Source organism: Siniperca chuatsi, linkage group LG18 (assembly GCF_020085105.1).
Source record: "Siniperca chuatsi isolate FFG_IHB_CAS linkage group LG18, ASM2008510v1, whole genome shotgun sequence".
NCBI classification, from domain to species: domain Eukaryota; kingdom Metazoa; phylum Chordata; class Actinopteri; order Centrarchiformes; family Sinipercidae; genus Siniperca; species Siniperca chuatsi.
In genome coordinates, this window is record NC_058059.1 from 3,623,315 (window position 1) to 3,645,036 (window position 21,722).

General features: G+C 38.4%; 1 protein-coding gene across 3 annotated transcripts in view; it reads right to left on the reverse strand.

Moving 5' to 3' along the window:
- clip1b (CAP-GLY domain containing linker protein 1b) overlaps positions 1-21,722 on the reverse strand; it is a 47,396-nt gene that overhangs the window by 4,363 nt on the left and 21,311 nt on the right. For all 3 annotated transcript variants that reach the window (XM_044173245.1, XM_044173246.1, XM_044173244.1), the window contains 8 exons: positions 21,012-21,086; positions 11,222-11,328; positions 5,226-5,271; positions 4,976-5,019; positions 1,555-1,654; positions 1,296-1,461; positions 1,149-1,201; positions 910-1,022 (listed from right to left, as the gene is read on the reverse strand). In XM_044173245.1, the coding sequence (XP_044029180.1) occupies positions 910-1,022; positions 1,149-1,201; positions 1,296-1,461; positions 1,555-1,654; positions 4,976-5,019; positions 5,226-5,271; positions 11,222-11,328; positions 21,012-21,086 (704 nt within the window). The remainder of the gene's footprint in view (positions 1-909; positions 1,023-1,148; positions 1,202-1,295; positions 1,462-1,554; positions 1,655-4,975; positions 5,020-5,225; positions 5,272-11,221; positions 11,329-21,011; positions 21,087-21,722) is intronic.

The window sequence follows — 21,722 nt, forward strand, 5'->3', positions numbered from 1 at the left end:
CTGTTGCACTGGGTGACATGTTCCTTCATCACCATGAACACACACACTGTAGTTTATTCTGACTCAGTCCCACACACACCGTCCTGCTGCCTCAAATACTCACTAGAGCACCACATGTGGATTCATCCGGCGCTGAAAGTAGTCCCCAACAGATGCACTGTTTACTCCTGTTTGAGTAACGTTTGATAAAAACTACAGTGTCCAGCTGTTTTAGGAAATTACACCAGTCTGAGTCTTTTTGAAAAATGAAATTATATATTTGTGAGGTGTTTTTAAAGAGTTGCATCTTCAGTAGGATCCAATGGATTTGTTGCTGAGTGCCACGCCTACACAGAACAGCCACCATGTTTTCTCCAGTTTGAAAATCAGAAACAAAGACCAATGACAGCTAAAAAATTTGTACATTTATTAAATCAAGTGTCGGAGGGGTTCAGATGTTTAATCTGCGCATAAGCCCTCATAAAACCACAACCTTTTTGTTTTTGTGTGGATTAAACAAACGAGATATACTGTGTTAATTAGTGAGCTTTAGAGATGCTGGTATGCTGATTTTGTTACCTTCAGACAGAGCCAGGCTAGCTGTTCCCTCCCGTTTCCAGTCTTTATGCTAAGCTAAGCTAACCATATTTAACGGGCAGATTTGAGAGTGGTATCGATCTTCTCATCTAACTCATGGCATGAAAGCGAATAAGCATTTTCCCCAAAATGTCTACTATTCCTTTAAGCAAAGTGTGGTTGGCATTGCGATGCTAACACAAGGGCCGATCACAAGTATGGCTACTTTCATTTTCGATGACTCTGGCGGTTACTTTCTCGATTAATTGTTTTGTTTGAACAACAGTCACTTTACAATAATATAAAACAAAGCAGTAATCATTGTATATTTCTCTTACTTAATATATTTCTTACCCATCAGTCCCGTCGTTGCCGTTGAACTCAGCCAGAGCGAGCTTCTTCAGTTTGATCTTCAGCTCCTCGTTCTTCCGCTGCAGGTCCACAATCACACTGTTCAGGAAGTTGATCTGATGGAGAGAATCGAGACACAGATCACCTTCATGTGGCCACAGATAAGAACTGAGAACCCTGACCATCGACTGATTTGACAGCGGCATAAAAATGTATTTTGGGAAGCATCCTGACAGTCTCACCTGTCCCTCAGCGAACTCCTTCTCCTCCCTCAGCTGCTCCAGAGCTGCATCGCCTGCAGAAGCACGCCGCCAATCAGAAAACAGGTTGACAAAAAGAAATGTCACCTTGCCAGAACAGTGTGAATGCTCTAATCATCGTCTGCTCACCTGTGGGTGGAGCTTCCCTGTCTTCTCCCTCTGAGGCCTGTGTTCCCATGAGCCTTTGCTCTAGACTGTGAACACGGCTCTGCAGCTGAGCTTTGTCTCTCTCCAACGTCTCCACGGCCGACTGCAGCGTCTTGGCCATGGCGTTTTCTCCTCGTAACACCGCGATCTGCAGTGACGGAGCAAACAGGTATATATCCCTCACACAGCTCAGATAACACAGAATAAAGTTTCAAAAAAATGATAAGACATCTGTGAGTACCTCATTCCTCAGAGTTTCCAGTTCCCGGTCTTTGTCTGAGATTAAAGCTCCAGTGGATTTCTGGAAGTTTATGTCCCCCTCCTGATTAGAGGTGGTTTCTCTGTAGAAAAATGGAGAGGTTTAGAGTGTACCAATATGTTGACTGCTCTCGAACTGCACCCAACTTAAAATGGAGCGTCCACGTTGAGTATCTGTGTGCTAGTCTGGCTCAGAGACTTCACTTCCTCCGCAGACTCAGACTGTTCAGTGTGGGAACCGAGATCATGTTAACAGTCTACAGTGCAGTCCTGGAAAGCATGATTTAGATATGTTATGGCATCATGGTACTGCCCCCTTACAGTCCAGTTAAAAATCAAGACAACAAATGGCAATGAAAGTTATTGGGAAGAAAGAGCACCCGACCCTTCACATTATCTATGAGAGAACTGTTCACACCCTTCACACATACTATAATCCGAATATGAATTATTACCTTCAGGTCGACGTTATAGAGCCAGCAAATGTAAAACCAACCGCTTTAAGCTTTCTTTCCTCCCAACTTCCACAACACTACTCAACAAACTTAACTTATGTAGTGTCTCATAAGTAAGGAGGCACTGTTTCATTCATTCATATGCATAATGAATTCTGGTTTTATGATTTCATTCCTTATTTTTATAATGCCTATGTATTTATATATTTTATCTCACAAGGCATGTGCAATATTTACATATACTTTTCATTTTTTGTTGTATGTAATTCATTATTATATGTTTGGTGTACCACTGTACTGTTTTGTTGGCTACGTATTGTACTTAAGTGATCGCAGCGGTGTGTAGCACTATTGCCCAAGCCAAATTTCCCCTCGGGGACAATTAAGTGTATCTTATCTTAACTCAAACTTGAGGTCATCTTTGTTCAAAACGAGCTGAGAAGTAAACCCAAATGTTTATCAAGTGAAATCACGTACAGAAATCAGTATTTTACCTGCGTCACCTCTGTATCTTTTATCATTCCCCAAGGGTGTCATTCCCACTGGGGAAGGGGTGGACATATCCGTCCTATTTTTACCAACGAGTGCTCTGGGACTTTTCTTGCCCTGGGTTTCACCTCTCCGGTTACATACAGGCTGCTCTAACCGAGTTACTGTGTCCCAAATTCATACTACATATTGGTTCTAAGCAGATTTTAAGTGTGTTCACACTGGAAAAGTGACGTAATGAAGTATGGATATGGAGGAACTTCTAAAAATGTAACTGTATATGTCCACAGCCACAACTCCAGGAAACACCTCAGAAAACAAAATATCTTACATTTCTGGAAAAAATTTTTACTGTCTCTGTGAAGTTTAATTTGTAGTGACATTTCAAAGTCGTCTGATGGTACAAGTACTGGGTCATTTCCTGTTAGTATAAAATGGTTAAGAATGTTGATTTCTTGTATACAAACTGCAAAAACAGTTTTCTATTTGATGAGTCTGTAGTATATACGGTATATAATTAGTATCTGATAAGGAATTGGGTCACAGCTTATGACTGGAGGAGCGTTTTAATGCTGCACGAAGTCTGAGAGGAAGATCTGCAGACACTACTCAGGGCTGAAAAACTGCAGCTCCTCAGATTTACAGATTTACAAATGACAATGTGTTATTTTAATATTCTAATACAAAGATGCAAAAGCTGAACATCAATCAAAGCTAAGGCAGCAAAGGACAGTGTTCCTGAGACAAGAAATGCTTTTTGGAGATTAAAAACATATGTCTTTGCGTGCTTTATTTAATTTTGTTTTATTTTAAATTAATTTTGTGGTTTGTGGTTAAAGATATAAATACAGTCTTATATTAGTCTCAGATTTCTATCAGTGAAACTAAATATAATTGTCAGAATTAGTATTACAGAAGCCATATTTTAAATGTTCTGTTTGACTAATGGAAGGCATGAAGACCAGTTTTACTGTAATGCTTTATTAGCTAGGTTAAAGGTACCCTGTGGAGTCTTCTTGTAAACAAACAAAACTTTGTTTACATTTAGATTTTATCACCAAAACGCACTGTGTGTAACTTTGAGGTCTAACAAACGAGTTTAATGCATTTCCTTCCACATAAAACATTTGACATTTTTTAAAGTATTTTAAATCCTGCATTGTTTACATCCATGTTTGCTAGCTTGCAGTCTTCTTCTTCACTGCCTTTGCTGGCTCATCACTATGTTTCTTTGTGCGCTACTGCCACCAACTGTCAATTGTCCTGCAGGACTCTGTATCACATCCCCTTTGCGCTTGTGCATGCACAGGATACAAACAAAATGGGGGCACACTCATCAAAACATGGCTCCATAGCAATACTAGTTGTCAAAAACTCCGCAGGGTACATATTTGCATGTAAATAAATAGCTTTTTAGACTTCATTGTGTCCCTTCCACTTGAAATCAAACCATGCCCCAACCTGACTTCACTGGAAATTGTATTCCAGCATATATACAATTTTAATTAATACATACAATGATGATGCTACTAATCAAAAAGTGAGAAACCAGGGATTCAATATAAATTCAAAACCAAGAATCATGTTATCTGTGCAATAGAACGCTGGATTTCACCACCTGCCTTCAAAATAAATAAAATCAGACCTGCGACACCCAGCCGACAGCCCGACAATATCTCTGTTACAGAGTTCAGTTCTTGATAAATGAAAATGGACGTGAAGCAAGTCGTTTTACTGAATCACATCCTTGTCATGTTTACCTGCGGACGCTCTCTCCTTCCAAACCTATTATTTCTGCTCTAATTGTACATCACCTCTTCTTTTCCCTCTGGCCAACACCACAGATCTGTCAGCTGCTCTTCACATCCCCCTTTTCTTCACTTTGTTGCTCGGTTCTTACATCAAATACACGACTTTGATCCTCGACTGTCATCCTGCTTCTGCCGTCTATCATCCCCACTTTATCAAACATTCACTCTCAATGTTTAATAATCAGTCGCTGCTCTGTGGTTGTGGTGAGACGTTTTAATCCTCTGATTATTGAGCTGAGACGTGTGAGACGACACAAAGTTTATTTTGTTCCCAGACTTAGAAAGGGCTTAAAATAAGACCAAACAAACACAACGAATAGATGTCAAAACTCAAACCACATTTTAAAAAGTATTCATTTAACTGTCTTATCAGATATGAAACAGTCTCCCTGTTGTCGTCCAGATACAGACAGGGGTGGAAGAAGTACTCAGATCCTTTTACTGAAGTAAAAGTAGAAATACCATGGTCTAAAAAAACTCCATTACAAGTAATGTTACTTAGTAAGTAAGTACTTAAAAGTATATATTTTTGAGTGTGCACAACTAAAAGTGACATTAAGTGACATTTTTTCCGATTACATCAAAGTGCATCAGTCAGAACATGACATGAAATAAATACATATAAGGAACATATTTCCTAGTTTCTTACCTGGTCTTCATGTCTGGCTGTTGACTGTTACGGTCTTCATTGAGCTGGGAAGCAAACACACGCAAAGATAGAGGCATTTAAATAGAAGCTAAACCCGTCTGAGCTTTAAGAGTTCAGTCACAGCAGGAAGTAAATCCTCGCTATGCCAAAACCTATTAATCAAATTACCGTTTCTGACTTAACAAACCCTGATCTATAACAGGATGAAGGAAATCGTTTATATAAGAAAAACTTGGCGAAAGGTCAGTACCTCCTCAAGATGCTGAGACTTCTGGGAGGCCAGCTTCAGCTCCTCACTGCGAGGGAAAAGAAAGAAGAGGAGAGGTGACACACTTTAAGTGCTGCGCTGAAGGCTTTACAGTCAGGTCTCTGTGATATCTGTGTCACCATCATTGTCTGCTATATGCTTAAATCTGGTGTGTTGCCAGATGCTAACTCGTGTTCACATCTGTTAAACATGCACACGAACATTACTAACATACACACTGGCATGCACACACAAAAGAACTGAAGGTAGTTTTACCTGCTTTGATTTTGTGCATTAATGATATGATTTATGACCCAAATACAATCTGCATTATGTATGCCAATAACGGGGGCGCAAACATTAAATTAAAAGGGCTTATTTCAGATTTGATTATGAGCTGTGAAGTGTTGTTGCATGTTAGATAAACTGAAAAGAGAAAATGTTCCAAAGCCTTTTATGGTTTCACTTAGAGCTTCAACGATTGGTCCATTAATTGTCAATCGTCAGAAAAATAACAGGCAACTATTTTGGTAATGGATTAACCGTTTAAGTCGATTTGTAAGCAAAAATGCCAAAAATAGCTGTTTTTAAGCAACTCAAATATGAGGATTTCTAGCTTTTGTCTGTTTTATATGATCATAAACTGAATAACTTTAGGTTTTTGACTGTTGGACAAAACAAGACATTTGAAGGTGTAACCTGGGATGGGCATTTTCTGACATTTTATAGACTAAACGATTTATTCGAGAAAATAATGGTCAGATTAATTGACAATGAAAATAATTGTTAGTTGCAGTCCTAGTTTGCATCCATATGTACACTACCGTTCAAAAGTTTGGAGTCACCTGTTATATCGATGTTTTTCTTCTTTCCTTCAATAATGGCTATTTTAACATAGATTAAAAACTGTTCAATTATACACCAAATGTATTATTTACATTTGAAAGCGTTTCAGAATAATTAAATGATTAAAACTTCCGTTTAGTCGATGTCCCCACAGTGTTGCTTGACGGGAGAATACTGTTGTAAACATTTTTTCCCCAAATACTTCGATTTTTAATTTGTTTTCCAGTCCAGAAAAGCGTAAGAGATCATTTTTTAACCACAACTGTGCAATTGAGCTCTAAATATTTTGGGAACCCGTTTTTCTTTGGGCCCTCTGCAGACTCCTCAGTGGTTAGATTGAATATGTTTAAACTGTGATTTGTCAGTCCACAGTACGTTCAGCAGCTACTCCGTGATCCAGTTCCAGCGGTGCTAACCCTGGACTAACCTACTGTTTCTATTGTGAAGTTTTAAGAATAGCTTTGCTAAAAGCAACACGCCTCTTAATTCCAGCTTGTTAGAGGCATTATTGTGCACTCGACACCAAAACAGGAACCTGTTCCTGTTCAAATCTGCACAGATTTTAATGCTAAGCTTCCAATTTCTTTTACCAATGACTGCTGATTTCTTATATTCGTATTTAACTGTTGCACAGAGGGATCTTAGTCTCTTTCTGCCCCTTCAGTTGTCAGTCTGGTTGAACCATCATACAGCGTTTTATTCTCCATGTACGAAACATTACTTTTTTTTGCAAACCCTTCATACAAAATAACATCTATTTGTAAAGAAGACTTTCTACAACCTACAAGCATGAAAGACCATTCAGAAACACAGAGTATTCCTCTCAGCCATCTGACTGTACCGACTCAAGCTTCTGTGGCAGGCGACTCCAAACTTTTGAGCGGTAGTGTATATAAACACATTCATTCAAGAGACTGAGGTAGACAGCGATGTTTGGGGGCACTGAGACTGAAGCACTGAAAGCAATGCATTTTCATCAGGATGTTTTCTATTTTTCTACAAACAAAAATGTATGCCGTCAGAACAATTTGAAAGATGCTATAATCACATACAAATTCCAGGCATTGCGGATTTAAACCCGACTCAATTGGATTTCTTGGCCACATTGGGCAGTGCGACAATCTGTTAACACAACCCAGACATCTAATCACCCCGTAAAGGTGATATGGCAAAAGTGTTAGCAGTTTCTTATGTACACATCCAGCAGACACAGAGCAACATTTGCATTTATCTGTACACCTGATGAATTGAAGTCCAATATTCCTTCACCTATATAGAGAAAAATATCTGTCTCTTTGGCTGCTAAATGCTCCACTATGTTCACCAGCTGGTCTCTAACTGTGTCTGTCTGCTCTGCTGAGCAGGTCGTGTTCAGCGGCTTTTTACAGCTGTTACTCTGAAAACAGCTGCCTGCTGCGGCTGGAAATGATGAGGGGAGCTGCAGAGTCATCACTACCATCGACGCCTTTCACATCACACATAATCAATCATCTCATCCATTGTTAATATAAAAATATTGATTATAGCAGCTTTACAGCAAACCAAGCCTATCACAAAATGATCTGGTTTAAAATTTAAGTTAATTCAATTACTTCTTTATTAGGATTTTTAAAAGTAGCTAAATGTCAAAAGGCAAAATCAGTTTGGACTATAAACTTTCTGAGTTGATTCAACTGTGACAGTAAATGTACTGTATGGACCGCACTTACACTGATATAATCTACAGATTAATTCTCATCATTCAAAAGCCATCTGTACGTAGACTACTACACCGTCCTATTTTAAACATCTTAAAGGATTTGACAGCTGTAAAACCCACAGTGGTTTATACACTCTGCAATGCTAAGATACAGTAGTGATACAGTACGCATACATCCACGAATGAAAAATACCATCCGGATATTAGAAAACTGATACTGTAATCTGAGGATATAATAAAATTTAGACCAAGAGACAGCAGCACAGACAGTGTTGTCTGGGAATTTATGACTCTGGATATTTTTGGATGCTGGAACCAAACGATTTGCTGGAGAAATTGAAATTAGCTCCATGTGGGTCATTCTTAGGATTTGTGTCAAAAGAAGAACTCTGAAGCTATGTGTGACTAATAACCCAGTCTGAGCACCATCTGGGTGAAATATTTAGCTGCCTGCTGTATAATTACATTGGCCATGCCGTTATAGCATCCACTCCACTCAAACACAACAGGGAGGAGGAGGCTGAGCTAAAGGGAAACAGCTAAAGGTTTATTACAGCCTTTGTAAATGAAACATCACTGCTGTGCCAGACTCCACCTATCCATGTCTCTGTCACTTGTATTCTCTATCAGGGCTTTTAATATTGCTTCATGTTTCACCAAACAGAACTGAATCTGAAGAAAAACTGTAACCCAAACGCACAGAACCAGCTGCAAGAAATCTTAAAGCTGCATTAATTCGTTTTATTTTATGCTGATCAGCTTTTTTCCTGTAGCGCCACCATGACGTTAACATTTGTGGTTTTTAGAGAAATATCTTCACAACTCTTGGATGGATTGGTTAAAACATTCATGTCCGCCTCAGGGTGAATTTTAAAGGCTTTTTGTGATTCCCTTAACTTCTCATTAGGTCAAAATTGACTTTTATTTAATATTTTGGTTTATGACCAAATACCTGCAAAACTAATGTCATTCCCATCAGCTTCAGCTATACTTTGTGTTTAGTGCTAATTAGCAAATGTTAGCATGCTAACACGCTAAACTAAGATGGTGAACATGGTAAACATTATACCTGCTAAACATCAGCATGTTAGCATTGTCACTGTAAACATGTTAGCATGCTGCTGTTAGCATTTAGCACCAATGTGCTTCACAGAGCTGCTAGCATGGCTGTCGACTCTCAGTCTTGTTTTGATAGCATAATTTGTAAATGAGGTCTCTTTCTCACAGTGAAATAAAGGCTGTATGTACACAGCAACAAATGATTAATAAATATAAAATATTTTTGATATTAACTGTCGGCTTTAACAGACAAATCAATCAGAATCTGACCTAGAGTAGCACCAAAAACAATATAAAATACAAAACACACATCTGGCTGTGGTGCTTCCAGCTGTTCTCTCAGACGCCACAAAAGCCACATTGATTCCACACAGACACACACACATAGTGTGACACACACACAGTGTTACACAGAGACACACAGAAACACACACACTCTGATGTCATACTGAGAGTAGCGGCCATGTTGGAGACAGGCGGTACTAGGAGGAGAGACGGAGCGATTACATAATAGCAGCAGACTGAGGAAGGATGCGCCTCAGAAAGGATGGAGGAACACATTTGTTGGGACGAGACAGGATGAGGGCAGAGGGAAGGAAAATGTAACAAAGCCATAGATGTGTTTAACATGATTCCTCCATATGCTGACTTTTGAGTTTTTAATTAGGCATACATAGAAAAGCAGACAGATCCCTGTTCCTTAAGGAGGATGAAGCTGCTTGTATTTCACTGTAACTGAGGATATTTGTTGACATTTCCGTCTCCATCTGCTGCTCCGCCTACAGGATGCTACATATTGATGACTATAATTCAGCCAGTTGGATCCATCTGGAGCTGTGACGCCACAGTTCGGGGCTCTGATGACTCAGGGAGGTGTGGCAGCGTGATGTAAAGACTCAAAAACACACCACATACTTCCAAATATGCACACACAGAGAGGTCAGCTACACACACACACACACACACACACACACACACACACACAAGGACCTCGACATCAGGCTGGAGATCTAACACAAACACAGCAAAGTAAAGTAAAAACATGCTGTTAAAAGATGGAGTATTTTACCCTGCCTGACTGTTAAACATCTAACCGACCGCTATTTTCATGACCTTGAAATTTGCTTCGCCCAGCGAACAGTGCAAAGGTTCGTTCAAATGAGGCAAGTTGTTGGTATTTTGTTTGAAACTGGATCTTAGACTTTGAGCCGAGAATATACGTTTCTGTTTCTGGCGCAACATCAATATGCTGCCGCTTTGGTGATTTCATCAACAAGAGAAAACTAAATATTTGCACAGCAATTAAGCATTAATGCTTAAAATGTACGTACGTGACGACTGCTGCGTGCAGTCACCGGGGTGAACGTTAAGCCAGCTGCTGGATGGTCAGTGAATCCCTCTTAACTGTAGGCTGGCTGCTTAAACCAAAATGTCTTGTTTTCTTTTTCTACGCGTGTTAAATACAAAAGATGCGACGTGTTGGTGTGGAGTTGTTTGACGGAGCTGAGCTGAGTAACAAAAGTAAAAGTAACGAGTAATATAACCAATTACTTTTGCTGCTGAGTAATTAGTAAAGTCATTTTTCCATGAGTAATGTGTAATGAGTAGTTGATTACAGTTTTCAGTGTCTTGCCCAACACTAATTAACCACACAATGATAATGCAACTTTGACAAAAGCTGATGGAGACTTGATGTTCAACTCAAGAACTCAAGCTGGTTTCAAGAATCCGCTAATTGATTTTTAGTCCATACTGAAATGAATGGAAGCCAAAGGCTGCCTGAGGAGCGGGAAAAGTAAATCCGAAAATCTAAAAACTATAACATGCATTCGACCATTTTCAGCAAAAACGTCAAGTACACATGATTTGCAGTTAAAGATCTTGAACTTGGTCCTTTAAGGAACAAAACAACATTTTGAACAAACATTTTCAGTGAAGACTCCTGATTTAGAAATGTTTATCTGGAAGCCATAATACCCAAGGGGGGTTTTTCTCACTCATTATGAGTATTGTGCATCCACTCCACCATCATATCCATAATCACATATTGGCACGCTCTGGCTAATTATGGGCTTTACGCAACAATTTATAGCATATTTACAAGTGGAAGCATCTCTCTGGAGAGTTACAGATGGAGCATTTCACATTTCAGTGTCAAACCAATGAAGACAGTTTTTATGTTTATATTGTCTAAAAGCAATTAAATCGAGCCACAATTGCACAGTCCGTTCTTTGTGCCGAATTAGAGCTTGAAAATGCAGACGGGATTTTTAATCACCGGTTAAGACCCCGCAGGACAAATTCACCACACCAGTCTAATGAACTGGCTGGCTGGGGTCACCTTTAGAGGAGACACACGGCAGGAAAAAACACATTAGTTATCCTCAGTACTCACATTTCCTTGCAGAGGACTCCGATACGCTGGTTTTCTGAGCTGCTCCGCTCCTTCGTCAGGCTGAGCTCTTCCTGGTATTTCGAGTTCTGCTGTTTCAAAGCCTCAAGCTGAAAGAGGAACAGACAGGTGGAGGAAAGGAAAGAGGGTCATTAAGAATATATACACACCAAGTTAGAACAACAAAAGACATTACGGGACGTTTAATTTTTCTCTTTTGCTCATCGTAATAATATATTCACAGCAAAAATGTTGTAGCACTTAAGCCCCATTCGGACTGGATTTATTTCTCTAGGGGAGGTGGGGTGATTTTAACATCACCTGCGCTAGTGAGTGATTTTAATCCCGTCCGGAGCACGTATGTGAGTAATTTTTCATCCCCACCACCAGTAATAATTACAGCCGCAATAACTGACTGTTTTTCAGCGAACTGGCTGGTCCACCTGTAATTTAAATCCCCTCCAGAGCGGAGTCCTTGTATTTTAAAGAAGATATTGGTGAAGAGCTGCTTGTCCTTCTCCATTATTTACTTTCAGCTCAGTGTTAAAATTTTAAAAGGAGGAAGTCAAAAATGTTTTTGCGAATCTGATAGACGGAACACCAACTAACACGAACAGATAGAGCTCAACAGTGAGGTTCCAGAGGTGAAAATCCCATTCGTATTCTGAAGAGAGTATTTTGATTATTAGCCATAATGTCGTAACCATCCAAGGTAGACTTACCACGAGCTATGTGATTATGAAACGATGGTATGTGCTCCTGTAGATGCCACAAGTCTGTATGAAATCAACTTTGTTTTAAGAAAAACACATTTTATTCGCAATCTTCATGGTGAAGTACTACACTACCCACAATCTTAAAGTGTTACAGCAACGTCTCTGATTAATGGAGCTAGCTGTTACCATGGAAATGTTTACCGCGAACGCGAACCCATGAACAGCTAGTGAGCTTTTTTAAAAAACTTTATTTACACACTTACAACTTACAGGTTTAGCTAGTGAGTCAGCTGCTACCGCTGAACTCTACGATCATTTACGTTACGTTTTCCACAGAGCGACCACGATTTCCCTTTCTGACATGCTGCGTTTTTGTAGAGAATCACTACAACACTATAATAATGACAAAGGTTGAATTCAAGAAGAAGCGCGCTACTATCGTTAGGTTGGAAGTTGTTGGAAAGTTATCATTTGCGATGGTTTATGGGACACGAAGTTCCTTCACTATTAAAATAAGTATGTGCAGTCTTGTACCTTTGCGGGTTTTTTGTTTTCCGTTGTTTTTTTTGCTCTGAATCAAATGTTTTATCCTCACGATTCATCTCGTAGTTGGTCGGCTTGGTTCCAGGCTTAAAACTCTTCATATAAGGATTTTCTGAAACGTAAGTGGGTTGAATGAATGGGAAATTCACTTCTAGAACCGGAGCCGTTAAAAAAGTGGGCGTTCACTGCTGAGCTCTATAGGCCTGTTGACAACCAATATGACAATGAAAATTACAGCAATCAGGAAAGCAAGAGCTCATCAAAGGGTCTGTTGTAATGTCAGCTACAGGTACTGTAGGTACTGGTATTCTCCTCTGAGCCCTGTTTTTAGCCTATATATGTTTACCTGTGTGTTCAGAGTTATGACTCTGAGAAGGAGTGCGATTTCTGACGCAATTTCACCTCACACAGTATCTGTGCCTGGCTTTGTCCTGCTGAATGTACATGTCCATTGCAGACCTGTAATTTCATGATGGTTAAAATTCTGTCTGAATGATGAGTTAAATTACAGAGAAGCACAGTGAATACTTCATTCCCCACCTCGACCTGTAATGTTAACCCAAATGGGGCTTTAGTCTCATGAAGAATACGGAGGTAGATGCATCCCCATTAAAGGGGCACTCCACCAATTTTACACATAAAGGTCAGTGTACTCGTCATGGTTAGAACTACTGAGCCTGTAAAAACAGCTGTATAAAGTCTTCTGAGGATCTGGAGGGAGCTAACCCAGTGCTTCTGAAAAATTCAGGATATCTCGGCCTCTGCCGCTTTGATCTGTCTCTTGCTAGTCCCCCAAACAGTCTTTAAACAGTCTCACATCGTAGTCTGCAAGGTGTTAACTGAAAAAAACAGATTGAAGCTCACATGAACACAGACTTTTTTTGGGGGCTAATGATATTGTTTTCTTTCTATTCTACATACAATAAACCAGGACTGCAACTAACAACTATTTTCATTATCGATTCATTTGACGATTACTTTCTTGATTAATCGTTTAGTATATAAAATGTCCATCACAGAGTCCAAGGTGACACCTTCAAATAGCTTTTTTTGTCCGACCAACAGTCCAAAACCCAATTATATGAGACAAAGAGCAGCAGGAAATTTTCACATTACAAAAGCTGGCAATTAATTCTCTGTTGACCTAATCGATTAATCGACTAATCGTTGTTTACCCCATATACATATATTCAACATCTTATTCTCATATCTCATTTAAAAGCTTTTACGTCAAAGCTGCAGTCAGAAATTCTGGGTCAATAAGAGTGAAACCGCAGTTAATACTTAAAATACACAACGCCTTGATATCCGTAATGAGTCAGCAGTCAGCAGAATGGGTCCAGTCCACGTGAAACTAAAAATAAAAGCCCTGGAGACGTCAGTTCCTCCAACTTCATCCCATGCAAACTTTTTGTTTCTCATTCAAGTCGGATATCTGGGATTCCACACACTCATAAATCATTCCTGACAGTTCAACTTGCTTTTCAGACACGTGCAGCGCTGTGATCTCAGCAGCTTTAAAATAGCAATAGTCAATAATTAATTAACAAGTATGACTTTCAAATCAATGCCTTTGCTACAACTGGCTTCAGATAAAATAAAATACTCATGTGTAACGACTCACACTGTCAGCTGTCTGCAGGATGTTTCTGTTTGCACATTAACACATTGTCAAGTGTGTCATCAACCGTGTTTTGGATGCCGTTTGCACGTGAGTTTCTGACTTATTAACAACTCAGTGTTTATTTACACCTCCGAAGTGACATCTAGTACTGCAGAGCACGCTCAGATACACGCATACGCATACACAAATACACGCAAACATGCAGAATGTACACAGGTGATCCGCTGGGTCACAAGCACAGGTTACACCATGAGCACAGAGCAAAAACTTAAATTAACTTCCAAGAGCTAATTAGAGACTCATATGAATAACACCACCTCTTCCTGCTTACAGTGACAGATGCTCTATGGGCATGCTGCACTGATTTTGTTTGGAACCCCCCCCCCAAAAAAAACAATAGACAATCCTACCTGGTAGTGAGGGGAGTAGATGTTACTGGAGTAACCCTGATGCAGAGCAGCTATGTCCATACCTACACGGCTCACTACTGCCGGATTTTAACCTGTGTTAACCTTCTAAACAACAGCGGCGTTGTTGCTACGCCAGCGCTCACCCTCTTCCTACAGCATAACATGCGCAGACTAACACAAGCTGGGCATCAATAAACCATCAGCTCTCATCCCCCGCCGTGCACGGCTGCGAGAGCGTGTCGCCTGAGCAGCCTCACTTTCTCTCTCACAGTTGGGTTAAAGAAGCCGAGCACTGCCATTATGTAAGCCCAGAGTAAGCTCCTCCCAGACGATCCCCCCCCCCCAGCCTTTCTGCTGCTCACAATCTTGTTTCCTCACTCTCCAACACCATATGTTCACGCACTCCTCTAAAAGATTCACCTTTCATTCACAGTGTTCAACATGAATCACAGCAAATAGAAGAATCAGCTGGCGCCTGCAAGTCTGGCGCCTCAACTTTGCTTTACAATACAAGGTCATTCATGTTGTAGTCTCTTATACTGTTTCAGTGATGTGTTGTAGCATTGTGCACAGTCAATCTAACTAGGGCATTATCGATTTATCAGTCTCTAAATTTTCCTGAGCCCCATGTGACGTATTTAAACCGCTTCTTTTGGTTGAGCGTTACTCCAAACCCCAATGATATTCAGTTTACTATCACAAAAGACCAGCGAATAACCACAACTGAGAAGCCAACCCAACCAAAAAAGCCGACCAAAAAGGTTCGTAGAAAATAAATATTACAAAACAAAAAGCCAGTGGTAAAGTGAGTAAATTTACTCAAGCACAGTACTTAAGTACAAATTTGTGGTACTTGTACTTTTTTTGACTTTCTTTTCATGTCACTTTCTACTTCTGCTCCTCTACATCTCAGAGGGAAATATTATACTTTTTACTTCACTAGATTTATCTGACAGCTTTAGTTACTAGTTACTTTACATATTTTTGCACACAAAACATATGAAGAGTTTATAAAATATGATGTTTTGTTATAAATTAAACTACCCAACAGTTTATACAAGTATAGTTGAAACGATTAGTCGATTGACAGAAAATTTATTGGCAACTATGCTGATAATCATTTATTTTTCATGTAAAAACATTTCATGGTTCCAGCTTCACAAATGTGACGATTCGCTGTTTTTCCTTTAAATTATTTAAATTTATTGTTAAAAATGTTGAGGTTTGGACTGTCGGTCGGACACAACAACATGGTGAAGGCGTCACTTTGTCGTCGTGACGGCGTTTCTCACTATTTTCTGAATTTTTACAAACCAATCAATCAATCAATTAATGGAGAAAAGAATCAGCAGATGGATCCAGAATGAAAAGCATCATCAGCTGCAGTCCGATACAAACCGGTTCAACATGAGCTCCAGCTCCACCAGCTGCAGCAGCAACATCCTGCTTTACATTAATGCACGAGGAATAATAATCTGATGATAGAATATATAACAGCACAGCAGCCACAGGGACGTTTTACTGCACCGAGTACTTTTACTTTGAATACTTTAAGTACATTTTCCTGATTATACTTACATACTTTTACTTAAGTAACATTTTCAGTGCAGGATTTTTACTTGTAACAGAGCATTTCTACACTGCAGTATTGCTATTTTTTACTTAAGTAAAAGATGTGAGTACTTTTTCCACCACTGATAAACACAAACAATTAATCGATTATCAAAACTGTTGTTGATTAATTCGAGTAATCAATTAATCAGGGAATCGTTTCAGCTCTGGATCCAACAGATGTGTGACAGCACGAGACAAGAGAGGCCGATCTCAAGTCAACCGTTCATTAACTAAAGAAATCTTCTGTCCAGCCAGGCATCATCTCACACAAACACACACACACACACACACACACACACACACACACACACACACACACAGTGGCTGACATGTGCAGGATTACATCACATCCTACAGTAACATGGCTAAGCGGAGAGAAGAGGCAGATGTAATAAATAATAAATAAATAAACGCTCTACAACGTGTGCGTTTGTGTCTGTTTTCCTCCACGGAGACTAAATTCCTGTTCTCTCTACTGTAGCTGCAAAAACGTTTTAAATTTTTGATGATGGACACGTTGTGTTGATCCTTTCAGTTTCCTTAAAAGCATGTATACTTAAAGCACATTGAACAGTCTGTTGTTCTTTCCAACCTCTAAATACTGTATGTTATTTGCCCTGCGCGCTTCTGTTTGTCACGATTAAGTGAGCTTAAACATTTCAGCTTCAGTAGCGCCACTTTTATATTATGCTAATAATGGTCAATTTGAACTTAAATTCACTGTGATAGAGCAGAAAAGAACTATTTTAAGGAGAAAGGGTAATATTTTTTGTTCATTCTGACAACACTAGTACTGTATAAAAGCTGGTAGGATTTACACAAACAGCAGTTGTACAGGAGGTATTTCTTTTGGGTGCGTATTTGGAGCATATTTGCACAATAACAGTTGCTCATTGTTAAAACTATGGTCTGCAAAAAGTAAATAAACAACACTTTATTTTAACCCCCCTTATTTATTATTTATAAGCAGTTTAATAAATGATTTATAACACACTATAATGTGGTCGTAAGCAGACATAAGGACATTTTTAAGTGTTTATTATTGTATTTGTTAACAACTATAAGTCCTCTATGATCTTTAACAGGTGTATACACAGTTGATGAATGATAACAGAGCTTGTCTTCATATTTTATATAAATATTAAAGTATTTATTTTCTATAATTAACATAACACATATCTATGTTATGTTTATTAATAAAATGTGTAATATAATAATATAAATATTCTTATATTTATGAATGACGTACTTATTCATTTATAGATACTACTTCTTCACTCCTCATTACAACTGAGCAAACTCCATCCACTGATGAAGGCCATGAGATGTGGCTGAAAGCTTTGTAAGAAATGTAGTAAGTTGGACCTTGAGATGAGAATTATTATTGTTTAAGAATGAACCTTGAAGCTCAACATGTCTTCGGGAGTTTTTAACACATTTATAAACATTATTAAACCTGCCTGTGAATGATTTCTTCACATTTATAAACAGTTAATAAATGTTTTATAAACAAACTGTAAGAACTTGTTCACGTGTGATCATTTATCATTAAATATTACAGCTATCATTTATTACCTTATTATAAACCAGTTACAGATACTTCACAGGATAAGTTATAGATGTTGACAAATCAGTGGTGGAAAGTAACTACAGTAAGTACTGTACTTAAGTACAATTTTGAGGTACTTGTACTTCACTTGACGGTGTAGTCCCTCATTCGTCCAGGAGTGTTCTAACGTAGAAAAGGTTTCAGTCGTAGTCATCTGGACACTGTTTTCAGAATCAAGACGTTTCGGCTCCCATCTGGAAGTCATTCTCAATTGTGAAAAAATGGGACGGAAACAACACTAATACTGTATACAGTTCCCGTCCCATTTTTTCACAATTGAGAATGACTTCCGGATGGGAGCCGAAACGTCTTGATTCTAAAAACAGTGTCCAGATGACTACGACTGAAACCTTTTCTATGATGTACTTCACTTGAGTATTTCCATTTTATGCTGCTTTCTACTTCTACTCCACTACATTTCAGAGGGAAGTATTATACTTTTTACTCCACTATGTTTATTTGATAACTTCAATTACTAGTTATTTTGCAGATTCAGATTAATAATACAAAATATAATCAACAAATAAATTATATTTTTATGGATTAAGATAAGACTTTATTGATCCCATGGTGAAATTTCACAAGCTACCCAGCAGTATATAAAGTAGTTAAAATGAGCTCCACCTTCACCAGCTGCAACATCAAAGTGATGAACACATTAATGCATCAATAAATATAATCTAGTAATATAATATATGTTATTCTAAAAAGGGCCATTCTGCATAATGAGACACTTGTACACTTTTTGTATGATATTTTAATACTAATACTTTTGTAACTTTAACTTAAATAAAGATTTTAATGCAGGACTTTTAGTTACAGAGTATTTCTACACTGTAGTATTGCTACTTTTACTTAAGTAAAAGATCTGAGTACTTCTTCCACCACTGTGACAAATACATAATGAACGCTCACAAATGTGCTTATATCTGCTCATAACTACATAACAGTGTGTTACAAACATTTACTAAGTGTTAATATACTATTTTTGTTTCAAAATGCCATACTGTCAGAAAATCTCCTCCAGCACTCTCAAAACTGATTTCAAATTTATTCTGTCTCAGTCTCCAACAGGAAAATAAACTATTTACTGACTGCAAATATTGCACACCAAATACATATAGTATTTATCATATATTATACTATACTAATACTATATTTTATATTCTATGCTATATTGCTGTCATATACTATATATTATGTTAATATGTTATATTATGTATATATAATATTTCTATATTAATACAACACTAAGTATAATTTATTTTTCATATTATATATTATTCTGGTGTACGCTGTTATAGTAGATGTTTTATTACCCTCACATGTACTATACTTTGCTGCTACTAATCACACCACTATGTCACTTCACTTGAGACAGTACTGCACTATTAAGTAGGGTAATGTATGTGTACTGCTTGCCTTGTAATTTCGAGTTTAACTGCTCTTGTATAGTTTCTATTTTTATTTCTATTCTTATGTTTATTTTATATACATCTGATTATTTTTTACTCTCTTTATCTGTACTTATCTCTGTCCTTGTGCTGCTGCAACACCAGAATTTCTCCTCTGAGGATCAATGAAGGCTTATCTCATATTATCTTATTCCTCCTTAAATCATCACCCTAAATCCTGAAATCACCAAGAACAGCAGGTAGAGTACCGTGAGTTATGTTGCAGCGCTGAAATATGGTGCACGAAAAAGGTTTATGCCCTGGGATGACGAAAATAAATACTTCCAAACAGAAATTATGTTTATGTTTGGTCTCTATCTCCCGCTCTAATCTCCTATCCATTTCTCTGAATATCATGAGACCGACCATCTGGAGCTCACAGGCAGCTGGAGTCACAGAGCGGAGATGAATGTAGGCGAGTAAGAGGGAACCATAGAGCCACAGACTGAATGAACAGTTAGAGGAGTAGGGTGGATTGGGTATGAAATGATAAAAATATCAAGTTACAGATGGCGGTGAGATGCGGAGGCTGACAGGGAAGAAACACGGAGAGAATAACAGAGAGAGAGACGGCCCACAGTATTTCAAGCGTGGCTGATTAAATGCGATGACTGGGACTTGCACAGTCACATGCGGTCAGTGTGGCAATCCTGATGTGAATACGTAATAAAAACCCTGCAGGATAAAAATGCTAAACGTATGTATGTGCATGTGTGAATCCTTTCACGGGGCTGTGGACACACAAAGCAGCACACGTGCATGTGTACATCACGCTGAAGCAGTGTGCATGTGCTGGTAGTAAGAGAGATATTTAAAGAGTAAGAGGTTGTTGTTTATTTTTAACCTTTCCAGAATAAAAAGAGCAAAAGTGTAAGGAATTGCTTTAACAGAGTGTTTGTCAGCTCTAACGTCAGCTACAAACGTCCAAACTCTCAAGGCGAGAGGAGAATTTCTTGAGCAAACTACATTTTGTGGGGCTACAGATTACATTCAGTCCCATCCCATCCACGACTAACACATCCACTGAGTGTTGATGATACTATATCAGAGTTTAGGGTAACGTTAGCGGCTCGGTCCTGCTCTTTACTGGATTTGGGGAAGTTTACACCCCAGCAATCCCCGCAAAACTCAGCTAGTCCTCACCCTAAAAGAGTTTTCTCTTTTAAAAATTTTAAAAATAACAGTGAAACGCACGTTTGAAAATATGAACACTAAAGCATAAATCTAACCTGTGTCTTGCTTGTCTATGTAAGCTAAGTAGCCAAACAGGGTTACGTTAGACTGAAATAAGAGTCTGATGTTACATTTATCATACTATCTTATAATAGCTCTACACAATGCAATACAAGAGCAATGCTGTTTCTTTATTATCATGTCCTCTACATGGATAATCAGCTGGTGAGGATGCTAACTGTTTGCCTGGGACCTGTTAGCTTTAGCTTCAGTCTTTTAGCATGATATCATGTATGTAGCCATCAAGTGCATATTTAAGACTTTTTTTTTTACAAGATTCTTAAAACAAGTCACCTGTAAACATAATAAAGTTAGCCTGAGACTCATGGAGCTAACGTTAGCTTAATTTGTTGGATAGCTACAGCTGATAATATCTTCCAGCGACAGTTGACATTTTCAGCCGGCAAAGTTGTTGGTTGGCAGCTTGAGATGAGAAGCTGCTTTTGTTTACTTCTGTCTCGCTGTGCGAGAGTGGAAAGATTGACAGGCGTAACAGTAACTAAAGGGGGCGGTTACTTCAGTGACAGTGGGTATTTACAGTCTTCTGCTGTAGTTGAATATTACCTCACATATTAAGGCCTTCTGCTCACCTGTGTCTCCAGTGTCTTCTTCTCATTGGTCAGCTGCTCAAGTGACAGCGTCGTCCTCTCTGATTTTTCAGTAGCCTGGAAAACATATTAACAATATTTAGCTCGACGTGGTTTGGTAAAATACAGTGCACAAAGATTAATTATTACATAACAAGCTTGTTTTCCTGAGGACACAAAATAATTGTTTTGTGATCAACAGAAAACATTGTGTTTTATTATTGCCTGATCTCGACATAACGTACGGTCCAAACAAGTTTCTTGCTGACACACAAATTTATTTTCAACTCTCAAAATATTTTCTCATGATCATGGAATCATTATTTTGTGATCACAGGAAAACCAAACATGTTATGTTGAGATCAAAACAGAAACAAAGCATGAGAAATTATTCTCTCTGGCTTTTTATATATACAATATTATATTGTTTTAGTGGTCTGTTAGTATGTTGTGTACTGTGTCTTATCGTGTTGTCTGTTCTGACAGGAACTCAGTTGCAAAAAGCAATAAACTAACTCTTATCTCCTGAATCATCTCATTGCAGCCAAATCTATATGAATTATTTTTTAAATTTATGTAACATTTTTTAATTGATGTAACATTAATTTAAACCTTTATTAACTGATATTTTTGACCACTTGAGAGCAGCGGAAACAAGCTGTGAACACAACATTGACATATTATCACCATATAGAGTGGTGAACTTGTTTGCAA